At 42.7% G+C, this 26,927-nt stretch overlaps 1 protein-coding gene across 1 annotated transcript in view; it reads right to left on the bottom strand.

The window, feature by feature from the left end:
* Nucleotides 1-26,927, bottom strand: part of sptlc2a (serine palmitoyltransferase, long chain base subunit 2a) — a 150,349-nt gene that overhangs the window by 104,770 nt on the left and 18,652 nt on the right. Inside the window, exon 2 of the mRNA XM_068038610.1 lies at nt 5,498-5,692. Within this exon, the coding sequence (XP_067894711.1) occupies nt 5,498-5,692 (195 nt within the window). The remainder of the gene's footprint in view (nt 1-5,497; nt 5,693-26,927) is intronic.

Raw genomic sequence — 26,927 nt, 5'->3', positions numbered from 1 at the left:
TCTTTTAAACTGCGTGTTTTAGGCAGTTTTACATCAACACACATTTAGTTTAGATTGTAGGAGTTTATACTAATGACAATGGCTCTCTGATCCTGGGTGATGACCATCTTTTTATGGACTGGTACTCTCCACCATCTCAGTGTTATCAGACAGCTTGCCTGACATCTAGCCTTGGATAAACCACAATTTCTACCACTTCCTTCCCCCGAGCACCTCCCCCTCCACCCCCGCCAGTTAAATATGGGGGAAACTGAAGACATTGTCTTCGGATCCTGCCGTTGGTTTAATCATCCTTTCCAGCTACGGTCTCAGGCTGAGAAAGACTGTTCACAAACTCTGTCCTATTCAGCTTGTAGCACAGCTTCCAATCCTGTATCCTCTGTCGTAAAGACGGCTGTTTGCACCTTGCTAGTCATTGCCTGCCTCTGCCACCAACTTTGATCAACTGCTGCTGAAACCCTCATCTGTGTCTGTGTCAACTACAATTGACTATCCTGGATGGCTTCTGATGCACCACCCTTTAAACATCAGCTCTTCCAAAATTCTGCCGAGTCACACTCACCCATCCTCATTGACCTATATTGGCCCTTCAGTGCCCCAAATTTAAAATTCTCCTCCTTGTGCTTAAATCCCTTCCTGTAAGAGCCTCCAATACTACAATCATCCCTGAAACTCTCCATTCCTAACTCTAGCCTCCTGTGCTCTGACCCCCATCCCTCCCTTCACCCCACCATTGCAGCTATACCCCTCTTTAACATCCAGCACAGAGCCATAGGAAAGTGCGATATGTACTATTACTAGAAAGCATTCACCTCTGGAAAAATCCAATGGTAGAAGCAGATCTACCCATTTGGAAGCAGAAGCTTTGCTAGCTCTCTGTGGAAGCACACACATGAACGTCCCACTTTCAGTGCTGCTCCTTCCCCTTCCTATTGGGATCCAGTTCAGGAAACCATATTAGCTGCAATTCCAACCTCTTCAAATCAGCCAAACAAATCTTGAAATTTTCCCACAGGCTGCTGAACTTGAGAACACACTGTTCCTCTACAGTATGCATGTGTGCTCTCTCCTCCCCCTCCACAGAAGACTACCAATTGAGAGACTATTAGAGCCTCCTCCCACCTCTGTTCCACAAATGAAGCAGTGTCATCAGCATTGCTCAAGCTGTGGAAACCAGGAGCACTGAACAATGCAACACAAAACCCACTAGGTCTATACTCCACAGACGCAAACACAGCAGTCCAGGAGCTACATACCATCACCCAAACATCCCTGCTGTGTTGGTACAGTAAAGGTACTGGATAAATAAAAAAAGTGCACAGTGCAGTGCATGTTGTCATGGAAGGAACAGATGAGACGGAGGGGCTTTGGTGGACAGCCAATTTTTCCCACAATCTTGTTGATGGTGTTGAATGCCCTAGTGAGATCTACAAAAGGAAGGTAAAGGGATATACTCTGTTCCCTACACTTCTCTTGTAACTGGCTACGGAAAAGATCATATTCACAGTAGATGGCACGGAAACCAGACTGCTTCCGGGTACACTTGGTCTGCAAGTAAATCAGAGTCATAGTCATACAGCACAGAAGCAGGCTCTTGAGCCCATCGTGTCTGTGCCAGCAAACAAGCACCTAGCTATTCTAATCCCATTTTCTAGCACTTGGCCCATAGCCTTGTATGCTATGGCTTTTCAAGTGCTCATCTAAATACTTAAATGTTGAGAGGGTTCCTGCCTCTACCATCCCTTCAGGCAGTGTTCCAGATTCTAACCACCCACTGGGGGAAAACATGTTTTCTCAAAACCCCTCTAAACCTCGTGTCCCTTAACTTAAATCTATGCCCCCTAGTTATTGACACCTCCTGGAGGCTTTTAAGTATAACCCTAGCAAAGGCTTTCCCTGTGATGTTAAGGAGTGAGATGCCTCTGTAGTTGTTGCGGTCTCCTCTGTCACCTTTGTTTTCATGCAGTGTGATGATGTTGGCATCATGCATCTCCTGTGGAACATAGTCTACTCTCCGGCAAAGAGGTGACTTTCTGTGCATGAGCAGTTCAGCTGGGATTCCAACCTTGCCTGGTGCCCTCCTGTTCGCTAGGTGGTCTATGGCCTTTGAGCTCATGATGAAGGTTTTTCATCGAACTCATTCATGACAGGAAGTTGTGGGAGTGTGTCAAGCGCAGACTGAGGGATGTCTGACTTATAGGAGTACAGCTCACAGTAGTGTTCAGCCCAGTGGAACATCTGTTTACTTCTGCAATGGTACTTTAACAGCTGCCAACTTCGGGGGAGCAACTGTGGTGATGGCAGGGCCAAGCGCCCAATGATCACTTGGTACATAGCTTGCAGATTTCCTCTGTCACATGTAATTTGGATTTCTTAGCATAAGTTGATCCCAAGTGATTGTTTGCACAGTATCTCCTGTCCTTTGTATGATTGTCTTGGCTACTTTCAGGTCATGCAGTGTCTGAGCTGTTGGGTTTATGTTGTGCATCATGTAGGCTTTTTTTCTGCATCAACAAATATCATCTCAGCTGAGGTGGTCTCAAACCAGTCCTTGTTGCAGGTTCCGCCTTTACCAAATGATGTTTCTGCTGCTTCATAGATGACGGAGCTTAGTAACTTCCAAGCTTCAGCGATGCCAGCATTGGTGCTTCCCATTAAAGGCCTGCTACCCGACGCGAACCAGACATGTGTCAGGTTCGGGTCGCTCCTCCGGGTCAGACTTTTGGTTTCGGGTCGGGCCGGTCACACACAGGACGTCTTGCATTTTGCTCTGCTGGAGTGGGGAGTGTAAAAGTTAAAAAAAAACTTACCTGAGCTGGAGTTTGGGATGTCAGGGAGGGAGACTTTGAGTCTGCGCAGTGAGCATTTCAATGATGTCATTACGCTCACGCTGCAGCTTCCTAAATCCATCCATCCAAAAGCGGTGCAGTGAGTGAGTGCACTACGGAATCAAGGTAGGCAACCACTCCGGTGGTCTGGTCGGGTCGGGCACAGGAAGAAGTAGAGTGACTCTGGCTCGGGTCCGATGTGGTTCTGTCGGGTTCGGGTTGGGTTTTTATTTCCTGACCTGAGCAGGCCTTTTCTCCCTGTTAAGGCTTTGGTCAGTAGCAAGCATTCGAGCGACAGCATGGAGAGCTGGTATTTGGCATCAACGCTTATGAGAGGGATGTTGATGTGTGCAATCATGTTTGGAGCATTGAACGTGGAGCACACCTTCACTCCGCTGCTGCTAACAGTGTGGTTGGTGTCGCAATCTTTGGAGTGAAGAATGGAATGAAATAGGGTTGCGTCCTAGCCCCCACTCTGCTGGTCATCTTACTCTCCATGCTCCTGACCTTCGCCTTCCTGCAGATATGGAAGGAGTCTACTTCCACACTAGGTCAGACAGCAAGCTCTACAACCTAGCAAGGCTGAAAGCGAAGACAAAAACACATCATGTTCTGATCAGAGAACTCCTCTGCACTGATGATGCTGCATTAGTCGCTCACACGGAAGCTCAGCTACAAAGACTCGTGGACTGTCTCTCGCGTGCCTTTAACTTGTTCTCCTTGACTGGCAGCGTCAAGAAAACCATGGTCATGGGACAAGGTGTTGCACCTCCACCAGTGATCACACTAAACACCCCACCTCATTGGTTATCAAATTTTGTTACCTTGGGTCCACAGTGACAGACAATCTGTCGCTTGATGCAGAGCTCGATACACACATAGGGAAAGCAGCTACCACCTCTGGCAGACTCAAAATGCGCATGGGATGACACGAAGCTGATCCTTAGGACCAAGTTGATGGTTTATAAGGCCCGAGTTCTCAGCACCTAGCTGCATGGCTGTGAAACATGTGTGACATATAGCTACCAGGAAAAGCAGCTCAATAATTTCCATCTTCACTGGCTGCGACACGTAATGGGTATACCATGGCAGGACAAAATCACAAATGTGGCAGTCCTCTCAAAGGCAGAGCTCTCATGCGTGTTGACACCAAAAAGAGGCGGCTTCGGTGGATCGTACACGTCTGCAGGAAGACTGTCGCATACCCGAGGACCTTCTGCATGGTGAGGTAGCTGGGGCCAGAAGACAAGTGGGGGGCCCAAAGCTCCGCTTTAAGGATGCTTCCAAGCGTAACATGAAAGCCCTAAATGTCGACTATCGCACCCGGGAGTCACTAGCTGGCGAAAGAGGGAAATGGTGACACATCTTGTGGACTGGCACACACTACCATGATCACCGGTGGCGACAGCAGCTTGGCAACGGGTGCCAATGCCGAAAACAACTCGGTGTCACTTGGCAGCTTCATGTGCAGTACTTGTGGTAGAATCTGCCTCTCAAGGATCGTGTTAAGACCAGGTGAGAAAGGGGTCTAGGGCTCCCCTCTTGGCCTTTTCCCTGTTTGGCCGTAACAGGGTTCAACTTTTAAAAGAGTGTTTTTTTAGCTTCCCAGTGAGCCCTTGCTCACTGCTCTCTGATTGTAATTGTAATGGAATCAACCAGACAGCTTTTCTTAGGTTTAAACAAGAAAGGTGTAAGTTTTTTAACCTTAAAACTCTGTTAAAACTACTAAAAATATGCCACACAACCACGCTAGCATGCATATGCGATAAACACACGCAAATAGATGCAGAGGAGGAGGAGGAATTAAAAAAGGGGGGCGGGGGGGAAAAAGAAGGTTTGAAGTAGATGGAATTCAGTTACTGGTTTTGGGTTGAACGTAAAGTCTTTGATTGACGTTAAAACTTGCAGTTCGCACAGAGGGAGAGCTTGCTTCTCTTTTGTCTTCCAAAATGCACTCTGCCTCAAAACTTTACTGTGAGCACAATTCAATTAATTCCCAAGTTGGCCAGGGTGGAATGCTAGCTCTTACACAGACAATGACTCTCAATGTCGTTTGATCATCACTATTGACTAATTGAATCAGGGAGTACTCCCAATGTCTCTCCATGTAACGGTCTTTCAGAATGCAGTGTGCAGCCATGTTTTCAGCCACTGCTCTGTGGTCTTTTTAAAACAAGTTATGTTCAATGTCCAGTAAGTGTTTAAATAGTGCCCCACATGACAAAATTAATATAGGTTTCCATTTGGCAGGTGTGGTCTCCATCACAATTGCCATCAGTAAAGGTGCACCAAGAGAAGACACCCCACCTAAATGGATTGTTTGTCGCGTGTCCACCATCTTTCACAGATGGAAGGATGCCAACCAACCAAAATACTTGCAGCTTGGTTACAAGATATTTCCAGGCTTTTACAGATCTTAATATGACAAAAAACTTCAAGTAGTACAAAATTGGGTGCCTCCTTTAAGTATAAGTGGGACTATCGCTCAAACAATTTCAAAAATCCAGAAACTCGCGCAATAAAAAAAGCCCGACTTCATCATGAAATCAGTGGCCCAGCCTGGAGCATGTAATTCTGCAACCGAGGTGAGGCTTTTTAAAATTCATCTGGCACCATTATTTTAAAACTACTATAAAACAAGGTGAAACGTTTGGAAATCCTGCCCTTACCTTTTGCTCTTCACGTTCGGTAGCATGATGACACTTTTCAATCTTCCACTCCCGAAGAAAGTCCCTGAGGTAGCCAAACAGCGTAAGAATTCCATAACCCATGTAGGTCAACACAGCCACGAGCATAGGAGTTTCCTCAAAGGATTGATTAAATGACTTTTTGTACAGTCCCCCATTCTGTGCAGTGTGATGAATCTGGAATGGAAAAGTGACATGTATGCCATGAATATACTGCAGTTTGGCAGCACTCAACTTTCAGTGGCAAAAATTCACTCGAAGGAGAGCACTCAAACTACCACTTGTAAGTATGAAATCTGGTTGCAATCAGCACTTGCACAACTTATTCCAGCCGAACTGTACTGCTTGCAATTTTCCATTAGGTGTACAAAGTGATTTAACAGCACAAAGTGCTACTCAAACATAAGATTCCAAGACAAATTTACCTACATCGCTGAAATTCAAAAGGAATTGAATTGTATGTGAAGCACTTTAAGGTATTTTTGAGCAATATTAGACAGTGCTATTTAAATACATTTTGACTTGGGTTATTAATACAGGGGCCGACTCTTCAGCATCCAGCATTTTAGCAGTCTTGCTAAAGTCAGACTGCTGTTAAATCATGGTGAGAAAATGCCAACTTGGGCCAGTTTTAGAATGATTTTTACAAACCTACAAAAGGTCAGAAAATCTCACTAAATACAAATACCTATTATTGCCGGTGTCTAATTAAAATGCTTATTCTGACAGCTTAGATTAAGCAGCAAGGTTTAGAGCAAATGAACAAATTATTGACTTGCCACTGCAATTGTCTTAATGAATACCCTTAGAATTTTGTACTTTAAAAAAAAAATTAGTACTCCTGGATACCCACTCTAGAATTGGCCTTTATAGCCACTCCAGGCGCTGCTTCACAAACCACTGACCACCTCCAGGCGCTTACCCATTGTCTCTCGAGACAAGGAGGCCAAAGACGACTCCTGGACACAAACTTCACTGGGATGAAATGATGTCACCACCATTGTCATGTTTCAACTTGGCCACTCACAATCAGAAGACCTCAAATGGGGAACTTACTGCAAACTAAAATGAAACTAACAGGCCGAAAGAAATATAGAAGTCTACATCTTTTAACTGAGCTCTGCCAAAAAAAAATCTCCTGTATGGCCTTTAAAATATTCAGAAGCACAAAACCACCCAATGCGGGAAGAGTAAACTAAGATTCACATGCTGTTGGTCCCAAATGTCTGATATTGTTCCCTTTACCGTGACATTTTTTGTGCATGTGCGTTACTATCTAAATGGTACTGATTTGACATTTCTTGCAGTTCTAAGGATCTACACTTAAAAAGTCAACTTCTCTGATCTCTCCACAGATGCTAACTGTCGCTAGTATCTTCTGTCTTTGTAATGCATTGCACATTGTAATCCAAGGATAACCGGATGCCCCTCATTTCTGCACGTTTCACATTGAAGTGAGTTTGTAACCAGAGTCCACACTGGGTAAATTATGGGATGGCTTCATTTAGTGTCGCTCCATTTCTCACCCTCAAAATTTGCTAAAGATTCGGGACAACACCTTAGGGCACAATCACGGTTTTAACCCATGTACATATTTGCATATCTATCTACCAGTTTAGTAAACTGGAGCAGAAAGGATAGTACATTGTCAAGCTCTTCCAGTTGTACTATCAAACTATTCTCCAGTCACTAGCCTTTGCTGTTAAAATTAGACACGAAACATGGCTACCAACATGAGTTTTTAAGAATGTCTCCAAACACCACAACTTGACTAAACCAACTTAATCGAACCTAGGAGAATCATGGAATACTTCCAGAAATGCAACTCCTGTCCAAAATTGAATAGTTAATAATCTGCAGATGAATACGATATAACTGAGGTGCCCAGATGAGATCAGTTATAGAGTGCGCTTTATCAACTACAAAATATACTGCAGCAACTTGCCAAGGCTTCTTTGACAACACTTCCAAACCTGTCTCCTTTGCCACCTAGAAGAACAAGAGCAGAAGGCAAATGGGAACACCACCACCACCTGCAAGTTATCCTCCAAGTCACACACCATCCTGACTTGTAACTATAATCGCTGTTTCTTCACCATTGCTGGGTCAAAATCCAGGAATTCCCTACCTACAGCACAGACTGCAGCAGTTCAAGAAGGTGGCTCACTACCACCACAAGGGCAATTAGAGATGGGCAATAAAATGCTTGCTTTGACAGCAAAGCCCAAATCCCAAAGAATAAAAAGTCAGCAAAATTTATTTTTACCAAGACTAATTTCTATGATAATGGAAATTGTGGAACTGATTTGGTGTGCTTCTGGTTTTGAATGGCTGAAATGGCCTTTCCTCATTACTTGCCAGGTTCTTTTGGGCATTGATAGTCAGGGTGTTCCATCCATAGCTCTGAAATCACTGAATAGTCTGATGAGATTGCAGTGTTGAGGTGTCGCAAGTGGGTGGACAAGGCGTTTAAACATGCTAGCTAGATTCACCCAAGTCGTGGCTCAGTGGGTACCACTCTTGACTCCGTCAGATGGTTGTGGGTTCAAGTCCCACTCCAGAGACTTGAGCACATGATTTAGACTGACACAAATGTAGTGCTGAGGGAGTGCTGCATTGTTGGAGGTGCTGGCTTTTAGATAAGGTGTTGACCCAAGGCCCTGTCTGCCCTTTCAGGTGGACATAAAAGATCCCATGGTACTATCTTGAAGCGGAGCAGGGGAGATCTTTCCAGTGACCTGGCCAATATTTGTACCTCAATTAATAGCACTAACATATTATTGGGTCATTAATACATTGCTGTTTCTAGGACTTCGTTGTGCAGAAATTGGCTGCCACATTTCCTACAATAGTGATCACATTTCAAGAGTACTTCATCAGTTGTGAAGTGCTTTGGGGTACCTTTAGTCTTGAAAGCCACTATATGAATGCAAGACATTCTTTATCTTCAATACTGTTGACCTACATGCAGTATAGAGAAGGAAAACAGGGTTGAACAAGCTGATTGACTAGGGAGATACTTCAAGAAAGCTTACCTATACTTGTAGCTGTTAACAACTTATATTTATATACCACCTTTAATGTAATAAAACATCCCAAGGTGCTTTTCAGAAGCATTATGAAACAACGTATGACATCATGCCACAAATGGAGATATGTCAGATGATCAAAAGCTTGGTCAAATAGGTAGGTTTGGAACATAGAAGGATTAGTCCATTCAGCCCATCGAACCTGCTCCACCATTCAATACAATCATGGCTGATCATCCACTTCAATGTCTTTTCGCCACACTATTCCCATATCACGTTATGTCATTGGCATTTAGAAATCTGTCAAACTCTGCTTTAAACATACTCAATGACTGAGCTTCCACAGTCCTCTGGGGTAGAGAATTCCAAAGATTTACAACCCTCTGAGTAAAGAAATTTCTCCTCATCTCTGTCCCAAGTGGTTTCCCCCTTATTTTCAAATTGTGCACCCTAGTTCTAGATTCCCCAACCAGGGGAAACATCTTACCTGCATCTACCTTGTCTATCCCTTTCAGTATTTTGTAGGTTTCAATGAGATCATCTCTCATTCTTCAAAACTCTGGAGAATACAGGCCCAGTTTCCCCAATCTCTTCATAGGCCAGTCCCACCATCCCAGGAACAAGTCTGGTGAACCTTCGTTGCACTCCCTCTATGGCAATAATATTTTTCCTAAGGCAAGGGGACCAAAACTGCACACAGTACTCCAGGTGCAGTCTAACCAAGGTTCTACACAATTGATGCAACACTTCACTACTCCTGTAGTCAAATCCTCTTGCGATAAAGGCCAACATACCATTAGCCTTCTTAATTGCTTGGTGCACCTGTACGTTAGCTTTTGGTAACTTAATAAGGACAACCCAGGACCCTTTGTACATCTACACTTTCTAATCTCGTAAGAAATACTCTGCACATCTATTCCTCCCATCAAAGTGGATAACCTCACATTTTTACACATTATATTCCATCAGCCACATTCTTGCCCCACTCACTAAGTCTGTCCAAATCCCCTTGAAGCCGCTTTGCTTCTTCCTCAACACACATTCCCACCTAGTTTTGTATCTTTAAGGAGGAAAGAGATGGAAAGATTGAGTTGTAGGGAAGGTACTCCAAAGCTTGGGGCCTAGACAACTGAAGGCGCGACCTCCAATGGTGAAACGATTAAAATCAGGATGTACAAGTGGCCAGAATTAAAGGAGCACAGATATCTTGGAGGGCTGTGGGGCTGGCGGAGATTAGAGATAGGGAGGGGTGAGGCCATGGAGGGATCTGAAAACAAAAGGATGAGAATTTTCTTCTGCAGGTTAAGGCTCTACAAAGTCTACAGCTACTCAGTAATGGAATTTCATAGTCCCTTTTGGCAAGTTTCAGAAAAAAATCGACCCTTAATTTCTGAAGGCTTGCACCAGTGGATTTGGGGAACATTTGCTCCATCCCTATCACCACTTAATTGTCATGTTTAAATCGGATTGTAACATTTATAATGCAAAATAAAAGAACATTCTGAATTTAAAAAGCAGTTTCCATAATATTCTCAGCAAAATAGTACACCCCATTTCTTTGCCCGTGGGAAAACGCAATGTCATTGAATTCCAGGCAATCTCTCATATGCAAGGCATTAAACTTACTGGAGCACATGCAGAAATGCGGCAACCTATTGGTATTCTGTACAACCACAGTTGATCTTATGATATTTATTTCCTTGTTAGTCATCGCTAACTGTACCATGTTGTCATGCCACTTGTTATGGAAAATATACATAAACACAGGGTGCAGCAGTAGGGAGAAGACGACAAAGTTTTGCTCTTTGTACAGCAATGCTTTCTATCAGCCAGCAATAAGTAGGATTACCCAGCTCAGAGTAACACCAGGTAAATGCAATCACAACTTGGGAAACAGGATTAGAGTAGGGTTAAAATTAAACTTAATTCTCAATTGCCAACATTTGTCAGCATAACTGCAGGTCACCAAATTTAAGAAAAATTTAAATATCTTGCTGCAGCAAACATTGAAACATTCTACCATAGATGGGTGACTTGTGCTCTGTTAACTAGCTTTCTTATGTCAATGTGAAGAAGCGAGGAATGTGTCATATATATGCCATCCAAGTGCTTCCATGAATATAGACCAGATACTGCTGCATACTCAGCTTATGAGTTAGATTGCCTGAGGGGGTTGGAGGGGGATTTTCTACAATATTTTTTCCCTCACTGGCCCATTTTTTCTCTGTTCTTTTTGCTTCAGCAGATTACATAGCTGCAGGGGAGGGGGGAGTGGGGGGGGGGGGGCTGAAGGGTGTGTGTGATGGGGGTAGACATGTCTAGTCATGATGCTTCAGCCATCATGGTGTGGGGCAGGCTATATGGATCAGCAGGTCTTTTCCTGTCTGTCAATTTTGTATGTTTGTAGACAGAGTTTTCCAGGGCTGGACTCCGGCCAGCATAAAGAGAGGCAAGTCCTCCACAAAAGATGAGTGGAGCTGCTGCAGACACAGATGCTCTCCCTCCCATAATGATCCAAAATGCAAAATAGCAGGTCTCCCATGAGAGAATTAACTTGACAGCATTTCAAAACAAGTATTACACAACAACACTGAGATAGAAATACATGGAGGTATAGAAGTAATCTCCCAGAATTTCCTCCCCTCAATCTTTAGCAATATTCACAGGCTACTTGGCGCATATTCTCAACATCTAGTAAAGTTATGAGTCTGTAATCAAATCTCAGGTTTCTGATAAAATTGCTCCATCAGAACCTCGGACGGATCCTGTTCCAGCTTTCTTTCAGCTGCTGTCACTGTATATTTTGAGGTTACGTTCAACAATAAACAAAGATCCTGAAAAAAATACAACTTCCCTTTTAAAGCAGATGTTCTGTTTAGAGGAACAATATATAGATCTACTTGTGTAATGTATGGCTCCATTCATAAAAGCCACATTTTTTACCACTTGAGTGAAATCTGACAGGCAAAAACTATGCTGCAGTCTTTTGAGAATATTAGAAATACACAGATTTATCAGCAGTGCTCTAGTTATGAATTGCTTGGCAGAGGCAAGTATTTTTTTCCGATCAGTTATACATTGTAGTCAACCCATTGTCCCATCCACTGGTGATAAACAGGTCAGTTAACTGACTGTTCTTAAACCATCCAAGACATACACAGCTGCATCTAAGAGAATGTTTTGCAACAGATAGGAACACAAACAAGTTCACTGCACAGAGGCAATCATATTCTCTAACTAGGCTGATGATACTGAACTAGTCCCCAAATTTCTGTTTAAATTTTGTTCAAACATAAATTGCACTCAATGTATAGTTAACTTCTACCCATCCCAAAAGAAAATTCCCTCCCTCTTCTGCAGCTGTTCAGTACTCCCTGAGCTTGCACAAGCACTGGCCACCCTCCAATAGCTTGCTTTTGTACGCATTCAAGCATGAGCCTTGAGTATGACTCACTTGCATTGCTGCAAGAAACAGGAACCTTGGCTAATTTTACTTTTCAGCCTGTGAATGCTGAACCCTTTATCCCCACCCCAGCTGAAATTAGCAAACTCATGATCAACTGAGAAGCAAAACTGGAATCTTCCCAATCTGTTATACTCACTGGAAAATCATGCTGAGCCAATAGGCACCTGGGATGAGTTTGAATGCATGGGTGCAAGGAGGAGTTGGAGGAACAGGACATGCTGAGATTTAAAAATAAAAGCACACAGCAATTTTTCTTGTGAATGCCCATTGCTCCTGTTTACTTTTGGCTTTACCTACCACAACCTAAGTTTAAAGCAATTACTCCAACATTCACAGCAAAATTACCTGTAATAATACTCAGTTTTTGTCTATCCAGACTGCTTAAGGGACACATCTGCTCGTGTGTTTATTTGGTGGGCAGTGCCTGGCACATGTGGGGTGCACGAAGGGACTGGAGCACGTGATACACGTGGCTGCCAAAGACTAATGGTGACGGCATGGGGGAGTTGGTTGAGAAAAAAAAAAGCGGAAGTTAAAGAGAACCCAATAAAGGTACCCTGGTTGGAGGTTGTTTCCATGAGAGATGGGGTGACAAGAATGGCATGGGAAGCATGGCATGGAAGCGATGGATGAGATGATAGAATTGGTTAAGAGTGGCAAAATGGTTGGAACAATTATTTGATACAAATTATTCAAAAGCTATTCCTTGTGATAAAAATGAAGATTCACTAGAATTGAAAGAAAGTTTTAGAAAAGCTAATCAAGTGAATTTAAAAAAAATACACCAGTGTTGTTTCTATAGATGCTAACAGTCTATACCCTCTAGAGTTTCTACAAAGTCCAATTCCAATGGACATGCCACCGCACAAACTTAACTTCAAGGAAGAATCCCACCCCATTCTTCACAGACACAATCTCTCCAGCCACAGTAACATTGTTGTTGGGCTCCCTTTAACTTCTGCTAAGAAACTTGAATCCTAAACAAGGACTTTGTCAAGGAACAAGATTGGTAGTTGGGAAGCTGGGTTTTTCTCCCCGGTGATAGATGCTGAAATTACAACAGACAGATTTCAAGGGCAATCAGTTTAGACCATGAATAATATTGAGCCCATCTGACGTAAGCTTACCTTTTCAACTCAGCAGAAACGAGTTCCAAATTAGACTTTCATATTCTATGACTATGAACAATCCACAAGGCCAGATTCTTGTAAACATTTATATTCCTAGACCTATTTTTACATACGGACAGCTTTATGTAGCTTTTTCCAGAGTGAAGAGTTTTGATCCTGTGCAAGTCATTGGTGAAACAACTGGCTGGCATCCTTCCATCTACGAAAGATGATGGAGACACAGCAAACAATTTATTTAAGTGGGGTGCCTTCTCTTGGTGCACACCTTTTGCTAATGGCTGTGAAGGCCAATCCTTGAGAGGCAGGTTCTGCCACAAGTGCTGCACGTGAAGCTGCCAAATGACGCTGAGAGTTCTTGTTTTTGACGTTGGTGCTGTAGCAACTGGTCTCGTGGTAGTGCACAGCAGTCCACAGGATGTGTCGCCATTTCCCTCTTCTGCCAGAATGTCCGATCCTCCAACACTGATTCTGTTTGATGATCGCCAACACACTTGGAAATAACTAAAAATACTGTATTTAAAGAAGTACTTTTGCAAGATACTAATTTGACCACAAATGCTTTGCAGGTCTCTGCTAGCTATAATTATTAATCACACAGCTAACAATGATGGTCTTTTAATGGGGCATTACTTTGTCAAGCACCTGGCAAGGAACAACAGTCCTAAACAAGAGTGTGAATCTGACTAATTACAGAGCAGTGCTCATTTTTTAAGAATGCACATTTTCAAATAAAATTTAAGAGCACTTGTGAATCTCTCAAAATTAGTGCTATTGTACCTATATCCAGTATCATAACACAAACTTATTTCCTTAACTCAATACTTGTATATTAGCGATCTGGTCAAGTTATATTCTATTGTGGTATCAAGTACTTATTAAAGATTGCAGTATGTTCTTTCAATACAGCACAGAGAATGAGACAGAAGGAGGCTGTTCCAACTCATTGCACCTGTGCTAGCAGTATGGTGAAAGAGTTGCATTGACCATGGCTCCAAGAAAACCATTTTTTACAAATTAGATTCTCACATTAAATTTATTCTGATGCACTCCTTTAAATATACTGCTTAAGTCACTACATGACCCATTACCAGTACGCTATTAGCCTAAATGGGTACGTAGGAAAGGACATGGTTGTTAATAAATTCAAATTTCCCCTCCCATGTTTGACAATTGAATTTAATATATATTTATTATACACATGGGTTTTGATAAAACATCCTGCACCCACTCAACTGACATGCACATGGATATTACTGTATATGTCAACACAAAATGGATGTACCGAGATACAGAAGCTTCATAGCCAAATTTAGCTTCATCTTGAACACGACTGGGTTAGTTTTTAAACTTAATTGTCAGAAGGTCTGGCAAATCTAAGATTCTGTTGATAAAACGGCAAGATTTTATTCCCACCCACCCACAAATCACATGTACGTTTGAGTTTTTGCTTTTGTCAAGCAAACAATCGAGATGACATTTGTAATTACTCATTTCCCCTTCCATTCCAATTAGTTGTGGTATTTACCAGATCTCTGCTTCAGCACAAGAAAGAATGCAATGGGTGGGTCCAGAATGCTAGTAATTCGGAGGACATTCCGGCAACAAAGCAAATACGGAATGCATGGCTCATAGCCATTACAAGCATTAGAAATGCACAGATCAGTGCCGAGTACAGCATCAGCAGACCCACTCAAAACACTGACGTTTGAATTTCAGTGTAAACAACTTGAACAGGTTTAGCTTTCTCCCTTATGTCCTCTGCCAATGCAAGTCCATGACTCTTCCATCCAATTCCCCTTTACGCTGAGAAGCGTTTGGCATTTGATAGAGGCACAGCTAGAAGTTAAAAACTCAATGCATGGGAAATTTCAGAAACAAACCCACGTCCAGCCTATGTGTAGTGCATTTTTAAAAAGGCTCTAATTGTAAGACATCAGTTTATTTCTACTTTGATTATACAAAACACAAGACTGAATGGATATTCAACGCAACAAGGAGGCTTACTGTTACAGAAACTGAGTAAATCAATTGCATCAAGCCAAATAACAAGATGTCTTTGCATTCATTATTGCGTGAACGTCCCATCTATTCCATATTTTTTTTTTTTTTTAAGAATCACAAAGAACTGGTATATGGACATACACTTACCGGAAGAACTGCTTGTATTCATTAGAACATACAATTAAGTTTCAAGATGTACCTCAGAAATCACAGCACCGATCCAAGTGCATAGCAACAGATGGTTCAAAGATACAATGGAAAAGGCAAATATTGTAACTAGCCAGCCTTCTGTTTGGAGAAATGAGTGGATCGCATCTCCTCAGGAGATTCCAACTAACTTGTTTATATTTCAGCACATACATCACAACCACCTGCACTTTCAATTCTAACTATAGTACTACACTAATGAAGACACATGAGCAATAATCACACCCAATCACGCTTCTGTGCATCAGTTCCAAATACTTGAAACAGTAAGCACTCCATTATTGTAGTGCTTGCAGAACTCATGAATTGGTTGAATTTCATGCTTTCATCCCACAGATTGGTAAATTCATATTCCCACAATATACACTGCAATGCCACCCTCAGAGCACCAGAAAATGCAGATTTGCAACTATCGGTTTCCATAGTTGTTGTACCACCTTTGTTGCGAGCCACTGAAGCAGATTATTTTATCTGTAGTTAGGTTATTCAAAAGGGTGCAGAAGCACATCCAGTATACCGATGTAGTAGTTTGAAAAGATTTTTAACATGTATAATTACACAGGACAGAAACAAGCCATTCAGCCTATCAGGTCTATGCTGGTGTTTATGCTCCCTGCTCAGCATAGTGGGGAAAGTCTTTGAACGAGTCGCTCTAAACAGGCTCCAGAAGCTGGCCAAGCGCATCTACCCTGAGACACAGTGTGGCTTTCATGCAGAGAGATCGACCGTTGACATGCTGTTCTCCCTTCGTCAGATACAGGAGAAATGCCGCGAACAGATGCCCCTCTACGTTGCTTTCATTGATCTCACCAAAGCCTTTGACCTCGTCAGCAGACGTGGGCTCTTCAGACTACTAGAAAAGATTGGATGTCCACCAAAGCTACTAAGTATCAGCACCTCATTCCATGACGATATGAAAGGCACAATTCAACATGGTGGCTCATCAGACCCCTTCCCTATCCTGAGTGGCGTGAAACAGGGCTGTGTTCTCGCACCCACACTTATTGGGATTTTCTTCTCCCTGCTGCTTTCACATGCGTTCAAGTCCTCTGAAGAAGGAATTTTCCTCCACACAAGATCAGGGGGCAGGTTGTTCAACCTTGCTCATCTAAGAGCGAAGTCCAAAGTACGGAAAGTCCTCATCAGGGAACTCCTCTTTGCTGACGATGCTGCTTTAACATCTCACACTGAAGAGTGCCTGCAGAGTCTCATCGACAAGTTTGCGGCTGCCTGTAATGAATTTGGCCTAACCATCAGCCTCAAGAAAACGAACATCATGGGACAGGACGTCAGAAATGCTCCATCCATCAATATTGGCGACCACGCTCTGGAAGTGGTTCAAGAGTTCACCTACCTAGGCTCAAATATCACCAGTAACCTGTCTCTAGATGCAGAAATCAACAAGCGCATGGGAAAGGCTTCCACTGCTATGTCCAGACTGGCCAAGAGAGTGTGCGAAAATGGCGCACTGACATGGAACACAAAAGTCAGAGTGTATTAAGCCCGTGTCCTCAATACCTTGCTCTATGGCAGCGAGGCCTGGACAACGTATGCCAGCCAAGAGCGACATCTCAATTCATTCCATCTTCGCTGCCTCCAGAGAATACTTGGCATCAGGTGGCAGGACCGTATCTCCAACACAGAAGTCCTCGAGGCGGCCAACATCCCCAGCTTATACACACTACTGAGTCAGCGGCGCTTGAGATGGCTTGGCCATGTGAGCCGCATGGAAGATGGCAGGATCCCCAAAGACACATTGTACAGCGAGCTCGCCACTGGTATCAGACCCACCGGCCGTCCATGTCTCCGCTTTAAAGACGTCTGCAAACGCGACATGAAGTCCTGTGACATTGATCACAAGTCGTGGGAGTCAGTTGCCAGCGTTCGCCAGAGCTGGCGGGCAGCCATAAAGGCGGGGCTAAAGTGTGGCGAGTCGAAGAGACTTAGTAGTTGGCAGGAAAAAAGACAGAGGCGCAAGGGGAGAGCCAACTGTGTAACAGCCCCGACAAACAAATTTTTCTGCAGCACCTGTGTAAGAGCCTGTCACTCTAGAATTGGCCTTTGTAGCCACTCCAGGCACTGCTCCACACACCACTGACCACCTCCAGGCGCTTACCCATTGTCTCTCGAGATAAGGAGGCCAAAGAAGATGCTCCACATAAGCCTCCTCCCACCTTACTACTTCAACATTTCCTTCTATTCCTTTCTCCCTCATGTACATTTCTAGCTTCCGCTTAAATGCATCTGTGCTATTCACCTCTACTCTCCACGTGGGATTGAGTTCCACATTCTCATTGAGTTTGCCTGGCTTTGTGGAAGAGGGTGGCATGAAACGAGGGAAGCATGCAAACGGATTTTGTCGGGTTTAAAAAAAAACATGTGGCTAAATGCATGCTTGGCAACATTCATACATTAGATAAGGCATCCAAACTTGTTCCTCAGAAGCCTGGTGACTGTTAACAATGAAAATAAACACCGTCATGTTTGCACTATTCTTATTGATGGGTTGCGTTCGGAAAAAAAAAATTCTTTGGCCATCATAAGCAAGGACATTACCAGAGGTTACCTGTAGAATAATCAACTCCTTCTCACTGATATTGTGCAATGATTAACTTGTAAGCACATTCCTGTTTGAAACTTTTTAATCAGGACAACTTTCACAACAGCAGATTCAAGCACATGCAACTGGGATGGAAAATAAACAGATTTAACAAACTGTTTGCATTTTCCCTGTTGTCTCAAGGTGGAACAATACAGTATGTATTGAACAAGTACCATTGTGAGGCAGTGTTATCTCTGAAAGGCAGCATCACAGAAAATGCAGCGAGCAGAGGTCACAAAAGACAGATTAGAAGATATTGCCTAGGGCATTCTTTCAGCTATGGGAAGTGCAGAGTGCAGGAAGACCCCACAAAAGATTAAAACCTTCACACTGTACACATAAATGTACAAGCTATAACTGAATAGTTTTCATTAATTGATTTCAATGGGGAAAGGAAACTAGCCAATCTCCTGTGTCATTACACAGAGTCAAGTTCAAATGGATTTTCACAAGTAACACTACAGGGTGGGGATAATTATACAGGGTATTGGTGAGACCACATTTCAAATACTGTGTACAGTTTTGGTCTCTTTATTTAAGGTTGGACAGACTGAGCTTGTTTTCACTGGCGTTTAGAAAAGAGTGAGAGGAGACTTGATTGAAGTATGAAAGATCTTGAATGGTCTTGACAAGAGGGATGTGGAAAGGATGTTTCCTCTTGTGGGCAAGTCCAGAACTAGGAGGCACTGTCGTAAAATTAGGGGTCGCCCTTTTAGGACAGGGATGAGAATATTTTTCTGAGGGTTGTGTGACTTTGGAACACAGAAGGTGGTGGAGGTGGAGTCATTGAATATTTTTAAGGTGGAGGTAGAGAGATTCTTGTTAGATAAGGTAATCAAAGATTATCGGGGGTTGATGGGAGTGTGGAATTCGAATCCCAAACAGATCAGCCATGATCTTATTGAAGCAGGCTCGAGGGGCTGAATGGTTTATTTCTGCTCCTAATTCCTATGTTCGTAATTGGACCAGGTCATTGAGACAAATCCTGTCCCCAGTTTAAAGTCATATATACTGTCCTTGTTTTATATATGTATTAAAAATTCCCATCTTCACATTTGTAACAATGGCCCAGGTAAACTTGTAATTACATCCTCCTGGCAGTACTGGCACTGTAGAGCATACACTGATGGGAGATCTGATTAGAGCACATTTTCCCTTAAAATATGGACATAACAAGTTGAAGAAAAAAAGTGAATGCAGATGCAATTTTTATTTACAAAATTGAAGATAAAGAGATTTTGCAAGACAAAGTTAAACTTGTTATTCTGTAGGTTATGTTATTTTGGTTACAGCCTCATCTGGAGTATTGGGTCCAATTTTGGGTACCACACTTTAAGGAAGGATGTTCAGGCATTAGAGAGGGTGCAGAAGAGATTCATGAGAATAGTCCCAGGGATGGGATGACTTCAGTTAGTGGATAGATTGGAGAGGCTGGGGTTGTTCTCTTCAAAAAGAGAAGATTAAGAGGAGATTTGAAGAGGTGTTCACAATCATGAGGGGTCTGGACAGAGTAGATATGGAGAAACTGTTCCCACTGCAGAAGGGTCGAAAATCAGAGGACGCCAATTTAAGTTAATGGCAAAAGAACAGCGGAGTGTTTTTTTTTTAATAGCTAGTGATTAAGATCTGGAACGCTTTGCCTGACGGGATGGTGGAGGCAGATTCAACAAAGGCCTTCAAAGATAATTTGACTGCAGGGCTACGAGAAAAAGGGAGGGGAGTGGGACCAGGTGAGTTGATCTCAGACAGCTGGCACAAAGGGCCAAATGGCCTCCTGCTATGCTGTAAGCATTCTATGATTCTATAAACGCAAATGGAATAGGTTCAACAATGGCCAGATGTTTACATCCCTTATTCGCTTCAAGGAGTTGAAGAAAAATTGCAGAGTTTCTATTCTTGGAAGAGATTACTTGCCTCCTGCTAGCTATTAACAAAATAGATCCAATCCCTTCAAGGAAGGACATGGTACTTGGATCTGTTGGAAGAAACAGATTTGCTGGATCAAAATAGCCTGTAAAATTCCTTACAAATCAGAAGCCTTTTAATAATTTTACAAGAAATAAAACAAGATCAAGAAACTATTCCCAAGCTCTTATTTTGGAATTTAAAAATAAGATTTGCATTCATAGTGACCTCCAGACATCCCAAAAGCACTTTATAATCAATAAACTACTTCTGAAATATAGTCATTGCTGTAATGTAGAATTGCAGCATACAATTTGCACATAGCAAAGTCCCAAAAACAGCAATGTGATAAAAAAAAAAATTTTGTGGTCATTAAGAAAAGTGTTGTTTGAGGAATAAATATTGGGCAGGACATCGGGAAGAACTCCCCTGCTCTCCTTCAGAGAGTGCAATGGGATCTTTTGCATCCAAGAGAGCAAGCAGACGGGGCCCAGGTCTAATGCCTGATCCAAACAAGTGAACCTCCAACAGTGTAGTACTCCTGCAGTTCTGCATTAGCCCGGGTTACGTACGAGTTCAAGTCCCCGGAGTGGGCCACAAACTCACAACTTTGAGTTAGAGGCAAGAATGCTACACTGAGCTGACATGGAGCCAGGAATTAGTCTGATGGCACCTTAGTTTAATTTATTTCAACATTTCCCCATAAGCAGAATTTAGTTCTGCCTGGACACATTGCAAATTAAGCCAGTCTATAGTCACAGTCTCCCCTGCAACCCATGGAGCTGCTCAGGAAGGCAGGAGGCTCTAGCCAGTCAGTGCAGTCACCAAACAGGCTGACAGCAAGGAAAACAGGCGTGACAGGTTTCCTCTCGGGTACAAAAGGCCAGCTTTTAAAAACAAACATCACAGCAGATTTTTCTGGACAAGACATCTGACTTTGAACAAAATGTACCTTTCATCCTTTAACTATATAGTAGCTGCCAACTACTTCAAATCTTTTCAAAATTACAAAGTAGCACCAGAACTAAAATTATGCATAAACTGAAGACACTCTGTAGAGAAGCTTCAAATTAGCCAGTATTAGTATTTTTGGGATCCGAGTGCTTTGATTCTGTTTAGGTCATGGTGACAAATATTTGCAAGATCAACAACATAGAGGATGTAGTGCTATGACACAAGACTTATTTTATATAAATGAAAATAAATCCAACTGCAACCAACATTATTTGTCAGTAGGTAGCATTTGCCTCCGAGTTGCAAGATCATGGTATGATGCCCAGAAAACAGAAAAGGCTGTGTATAAATGCAATATTTTTTTCTTTCACAAGCAAATCAGATCATTCTTTAAACTCAATGCATTGTTTCAGAAGTGACAGCCAGAAACTTAAGACTTCTTTATGGTATTACTGAGTTGGGACAGTAAGGAAATATCCAAGAAGTTCTGATAACAGGGCTATATTTCAGGATTAAGCTGCAAAGTTACCAAAAGCTCCATTATAATGATGCCAGTGCTGTAGAGAAATAGGGAAAAAGGTGCCCAAATAGATATATCCAGAGAAGATGCTTATGAAGGGAATTATGGTTTGCCATTTCTTTGTGTAGGGGAAAAATAGCTTATATTAAATGTGGCTAGCAGTGAGGCAACCAGTACAATATTCTTGGGCTACAGTCAAATGGCATCAAATGGCCAGGAACGATGAGGACAGCAAATTGACTCATTCATTGTGGTCTATAAATTTCAGATGCAGATTAGAACCATAGTACAATATGGAATATCTGTGGAATATCTAATTTCTAACCCCTGATCAAATACATAGAATAATGTCAGTTTTATTTCTGGAACTTGGCTAGAATTCAGGATTGATTCTATGCATTTGAAAAATGGACATAGGCAAAGTTTAAGTAAAATATAATAAATAAAAGGAATTTTGTTTCAGTGCAAACAATTTCTTTACCAAGACAGAGAAAAGCGTTAATTTGGCTCGGATCACAGCGACAGTGCTGTAGTTTCACACCCCATCCACATCTGAACACAATCTAGGCTGAACGACACTTCAGTGCTATATGGTGCAGTCTTTGCGATAAGATATTAAACCAAGGCCCTGTTGATCTTTCCAGTTGGGTGTAATAGATTCCAAAGTGGGAGTTGGCTGTTCATGGGATCTTGTTATGCATTTGGTTACATTTGCTGTATTTTGTTATAGAACAGTGACTGTACTTCAAAAGTAATCTATTTGATGCGAGATACTTTGGAATATCCTGAAGCTGCAATAAATTCAATTTCTCCCAAAGAAAAGGTTAACGGTCATATGCCAGTGAAACTTGAAGTATCACAACCCCAATTCTGCATGTTTAAGGTTTAATGCCCTTATGTGAGAAAAACACTCCCAATGCAAGTTCAAACCAGCTCTCTGTACTCTGAATAGAAGCTCTGATGCTGCAACAGAAGCATCTGCCTAATGAAGGCCAAAGGGGAGCTCTTGCAGTTAGGAAAGGACTTGCATTTATATAGCACTTTTCACATCACGACAGTGCGAAGCACGTCACAGACAATGAATTATTTTTGTGTGAAGTGTGGGCAATGCAGTAATGTAGGGAAATGCAACAGCTAATTTGCACACAGCAGCAGTGAGATACATGACCAGATAATTTTTTTTAAAAATGCTAATTGAGGGATAAATATCAGCCAGCACACCAGAACTCATTACACAGACCCTCTGCTCTTTGGATAAAATCTTGAACTGAAAAAGGAGAATGAGGCCTTGGTTTTTGTCTCAAACAAATGGCAGAACTTGACAATGCAGCACTCCCTCAGCATTACACTGAAGTGTCAGCCTACATTATGTGCTCAAATCTCTGGAGTGGGATTTAACTCCTGACCTTCTGACTCAGAGGCAAACATGTTCCCAAATGAGTCACAGCGGACATTACTTGAGGACAATATTTCACTCTGCCACCCTCCCAAGCTACTATACCACACTCCATCCACATCTTCATTGACACTTAAACAAGCTTTGAATAGAAGAGACACCAATCTTTTGGGATCCCAACCTAAATTTGCCTCAAGACAATCAATACAAAACTCGCAGGTTGCACAGAACTGGTTCAGCAACAATGGTTCAAGTTAACACATCTGCCTGGGAGGGAAAACACCTCCTTCCTCCTTTTGCTCTAAAACTGCAAGTGAGTTCACAAACACTGTATACTGCTGTACAAATTTAACACAATGTTAGTATTATACACAAGAGTGCCCTTGAAATAAAATTTACATAGTTCTAAAAGGATGCTTTGATAGGGGAAGAAAGATGCATTAGGGAGGAGGGGGGGGGGGAAGCACTGCTATAATTAGTGGGTGGATTCTTGTGTATGGCTAAGAGACCAGGATTAGAAAATCAGTGTGTGAGGAGGGACATATGAAAGGACTGCATGGATAGGAGGGAGCAAGGATGCGAGCAATTTGCTTGTGAGCATTTTGAAACTAATACACTGTAGGTCAGCATGGGTTGGCATCCTTCCATCTACGAAAAATGATGGACATGCAGCAAAGAATCCATTTAGATGGGTGTCTTCTCTTGGTGCACTTTTGTTGATGGCTGTGAAAGCCAATCCTGGAGAGGCTGCTGCTGCTGCCACAAGCTCTGCACATGAAGCTGCCAAGTGAGCTGTTGTTTACAATATTGGAGCCCGTTGCCAAGCTGTTTTGGCAACTGGTCATCATGGCACTGGACGCACCAGTCCACAGGATGTGGTGCCATTTCCCTCTTTCACCAGCTAGTGACTCCCAAGTGTGAGTCAACATTCAGAGCCTTTTTCACACTTGCAAGCATCCCTGAAGCGGAGCTTTGGGCATCTCACTGGTCATCTGGCCCCAGCTAACTCACCACACAGAAGGTCCTCAGGTATGCGACCATCTTCCACACCGCAGACGCATCCGATCCACCGAAACCGCCTTCATTTGATTAGTGCCAAATGACTTGGGAGTTCTGCCTTTGAGACAACTGCCGCATTTGTGCCTTTGTCCTGCGAGGATAAACGCCTAATGTGCTGTAGACAGTGAAGATGGAAATTATTGAGCTCCTTTTCCTAGCAGCTGTAAGCCACCCATGTTTCACATTTATACAGCAAAGTGCTGCGAACACAGGCCTTATAAACCATCAGCTTGGTCCTAAGTGTCAACTTGGTGTCATCCCATGAGCATTTTGCAAGTCGGCCAAAGGTGGTAGCTGCTTTCCCTGCAGGAATTGAGCTCTGCATCAAGGGACAGATAGTCACACTGGACCCAAGATAGCAGAATTTGCTAACCACTTCCCGTGGGGTTTAATTTAGAGAGAGATCAGGGGCAGTAATGCAACACCTTGTCCCACGACCACGATTTCCTTCACACTGCTAGTCAAGAACAAGTTACAAGCACGGGGAGACAGTCCACGAGGCGTTGCAGCTGAGTTTTTATGTGAGTGACTAGCACGGCATCATCAGTGTAGAGGAGTTCTCTGATCAGGACGCGATGTGTTTTTGTCTTTGCTTTCAGTCTTGATAAATTGTAGAGCTTGCTGACTGACCTACAGTGCAAGTAAACGCCTTCTGTTTTTGCAGGGAAGGCAAAGGTCAGGAGCATGGAGAAGATGCCAGAGTAGGGGCGAGGACACTCCTAAACTGCCAGAAGTGGAGTCATCAAACTGTATAGTGCAGTGCATGTTGTCATGGAAGGAACAGATGAGACGGAGGACTTTCAGTGCACAGCCAATTTTTCTCAACCTTGTCGAGGCCTGCTCTGCTGACTGTCAAATGCCTTAGTGAGATCTTCAAAAGTAAGGTAAAGGGGTATTCTCTGTTCCCTGCTCTTTTCTTGTAGCTGGCGTCTGGAGAAGATCACATCCAGAGTAGATCTGCCGGCACGGAAACTACACTGCACTTCTGGGTACACCGGCAAGTAAATGAAGCATGGATTGTAGTGATAAGTGAGCGAGAGTTCAAGGGAACAGGATACGAACAACGGAGCTCTGATGAGCAGTGAAGATGGTGATATAGTCTGCAGCAAAGATAAATGTGCTTCAGCAGCAAAAGCAGAGGGAGAACAATGGGTGCCATTTCTGAAATAGAAGTTGGCAACCTTAGTGATGGACTGGACATGGGGCCTGAAGCTAAGCTTAGTGTCAAGCAGGACATGGAGGCTGTGCAGCATCAGTAACGTTTGGGTGGGTATTGAGAAAGTGGGATGGAATTAGGGAGTTTTTGGTGGAGGCTGAACAGATGTTATGGTCTTTAATGCTGAAGTGCAGAAAACTCAGACCAATATGCGAGTACGTCAAAGATGCAGCAAATATAGCATAGCAAGAGTTATGGAGAGGTTCTTGATGAGGAACTGCCACATTTGCAAGACAAAAGACACTTTGTAAGGTGATCTGCGGTGCATGGGTGCAGGGTGTCCTCTTCACCTCTCACTTTTAAATTTTGGGAATCTAAATCTCAATTTTTAAAAAAGCTTGTAAAATATCTTGTCAATTACAAAAATTGAGATTATTTCAGCTGTTCTCACTACCATTTAACAATCTACATTGCTGTGAAAACAGACAATAACTTTCCCAAAACAGAGACTGCAAAAAATCCACAGATTAGTAGTTAGAGACCATGAACACAATAGAAAGAGAAATACAGTAAAGGAATGTCATATTTACAGGTGTTGTGTGTAAATCAGCCTTTATATGGATTAGCACAAGTCCAGGTAGTTTCCTAATACAGCAATAAGAATTGTGTGATTAATTAAATGCTTTCAGTGCCCATCTCTTCCTGTACTTGCAATTCATTCCAGTGACTTCCATGAAAGATTGGGCAACAAATAAAAAATATTAAAAAACTAGAGCAAATGCAATCAAAGGATTAAATCAAATATATAATTGCATCACAACTTACACTTATACAGCACCTTTAATGGTTCAAGCAGCTTCACAGATAGGTTTAAGGAAAACAGATGCTGAGCCAGGAAGAGAGGGGTTAGGAGTAACGAATGCTTTAGTCAAGTAGATAGATTGGGAAAGTTTTTAAAGAGGAGGAGATGATGATGATAAAGAAGAGGCAGAGATATTTGGGGAGACTTCCAGGGAGTAAGAACTAGATGATGCCAAAAGTGGGATGAAGGGAAGAGATGGACAAAAAGCCAGAGCTAGAGGGATGGAGTGTTTTGGGAAAGGTAGGTGCCGCGACCGAGCTGTCCGGGATTGTAGTGTGTGTAACAAGGCGACGTAAGGATTTAAACATCAGGATGAGAATTTTAGCTTTATTATGTGAGCATGGAAGTTAGGGAGGGTGGGCTGACAGGCGAATGAGATAGAATGTGCACAACTGTTGAGCATAAATTAGAGTTTATGGGGGAAAAGTGGTCAGCAAGGAAGGCATTAGAGTAACCACAACTGAAGGTGACTGAGACATGTATGTCTGAAGGTTTCAGCAGAGAACAGAAAGTAGTAAAGGCAGAAGCATGCTGTGGTGGAGGTGGAAGTAGTCAGTTCCTGTGGCAATGTATGTTGGCCCTGAAACAAAGCTAAGACCAAAATGTCAAGGTTGCAAAAGTGTCTGGTTGAGCCTGAGGCACTGTCATGAGTGTGTCAGGAATCTGTGGCAAGCAAGCAGAGATTGTGATTGTGGCCAAGGACAACAGCCTAGGTCTTCATATTGAGTAGAAGCTGCAAAAGGGACACAGACAGACTAAGTGAGTGGACACTATGACAGATGGAATTCGATGTAGGGAAGTGTGAAGTCATCCACTTTGGTTCCAAGGAGGACAAATTGGAATTTTATTTAATGGTGAGAGACGCGGGGCGGTACAGGAGCAAAGGGATTTAGATGCCCATGTACCAAAATCACTAAAGGCTAGTGACGGGTACAAAATCAATCAAAAAAGGTAATGGAATGTTGGTCTTGGTCTCAAGGGAGTTGGAATACAAAAGAAAGAAATTGGTATTCAGTTGTACAGAATCTTGCTGAGACCCCATCTGGAATATTACATTCAGTTTTGGTCACTGATCCACAGGAAAGATATTGGCCTTGGAACAGATGGAGCAAACGTTCACCAGAA

This window comes from Heterodontus francisci, chromosome 9 (assembly GCF_036365525.1).
Source record: "Heterodontus francisci isolate sHetFra1 chromosome 9, sHetFra1.hap1, whole genome shotgun sequence".
In the NCBI taxonomy this organism is placed as follows: Eukaryota; Metazoa; Chordata; class Chondrichthyes; order Heterodontiformes; family Heterodontidae; genus Heterodontus; species Heterodontus francisci.
This window is presented reverse-complemented; position numbering and strand designations above follow the sequence as displayed.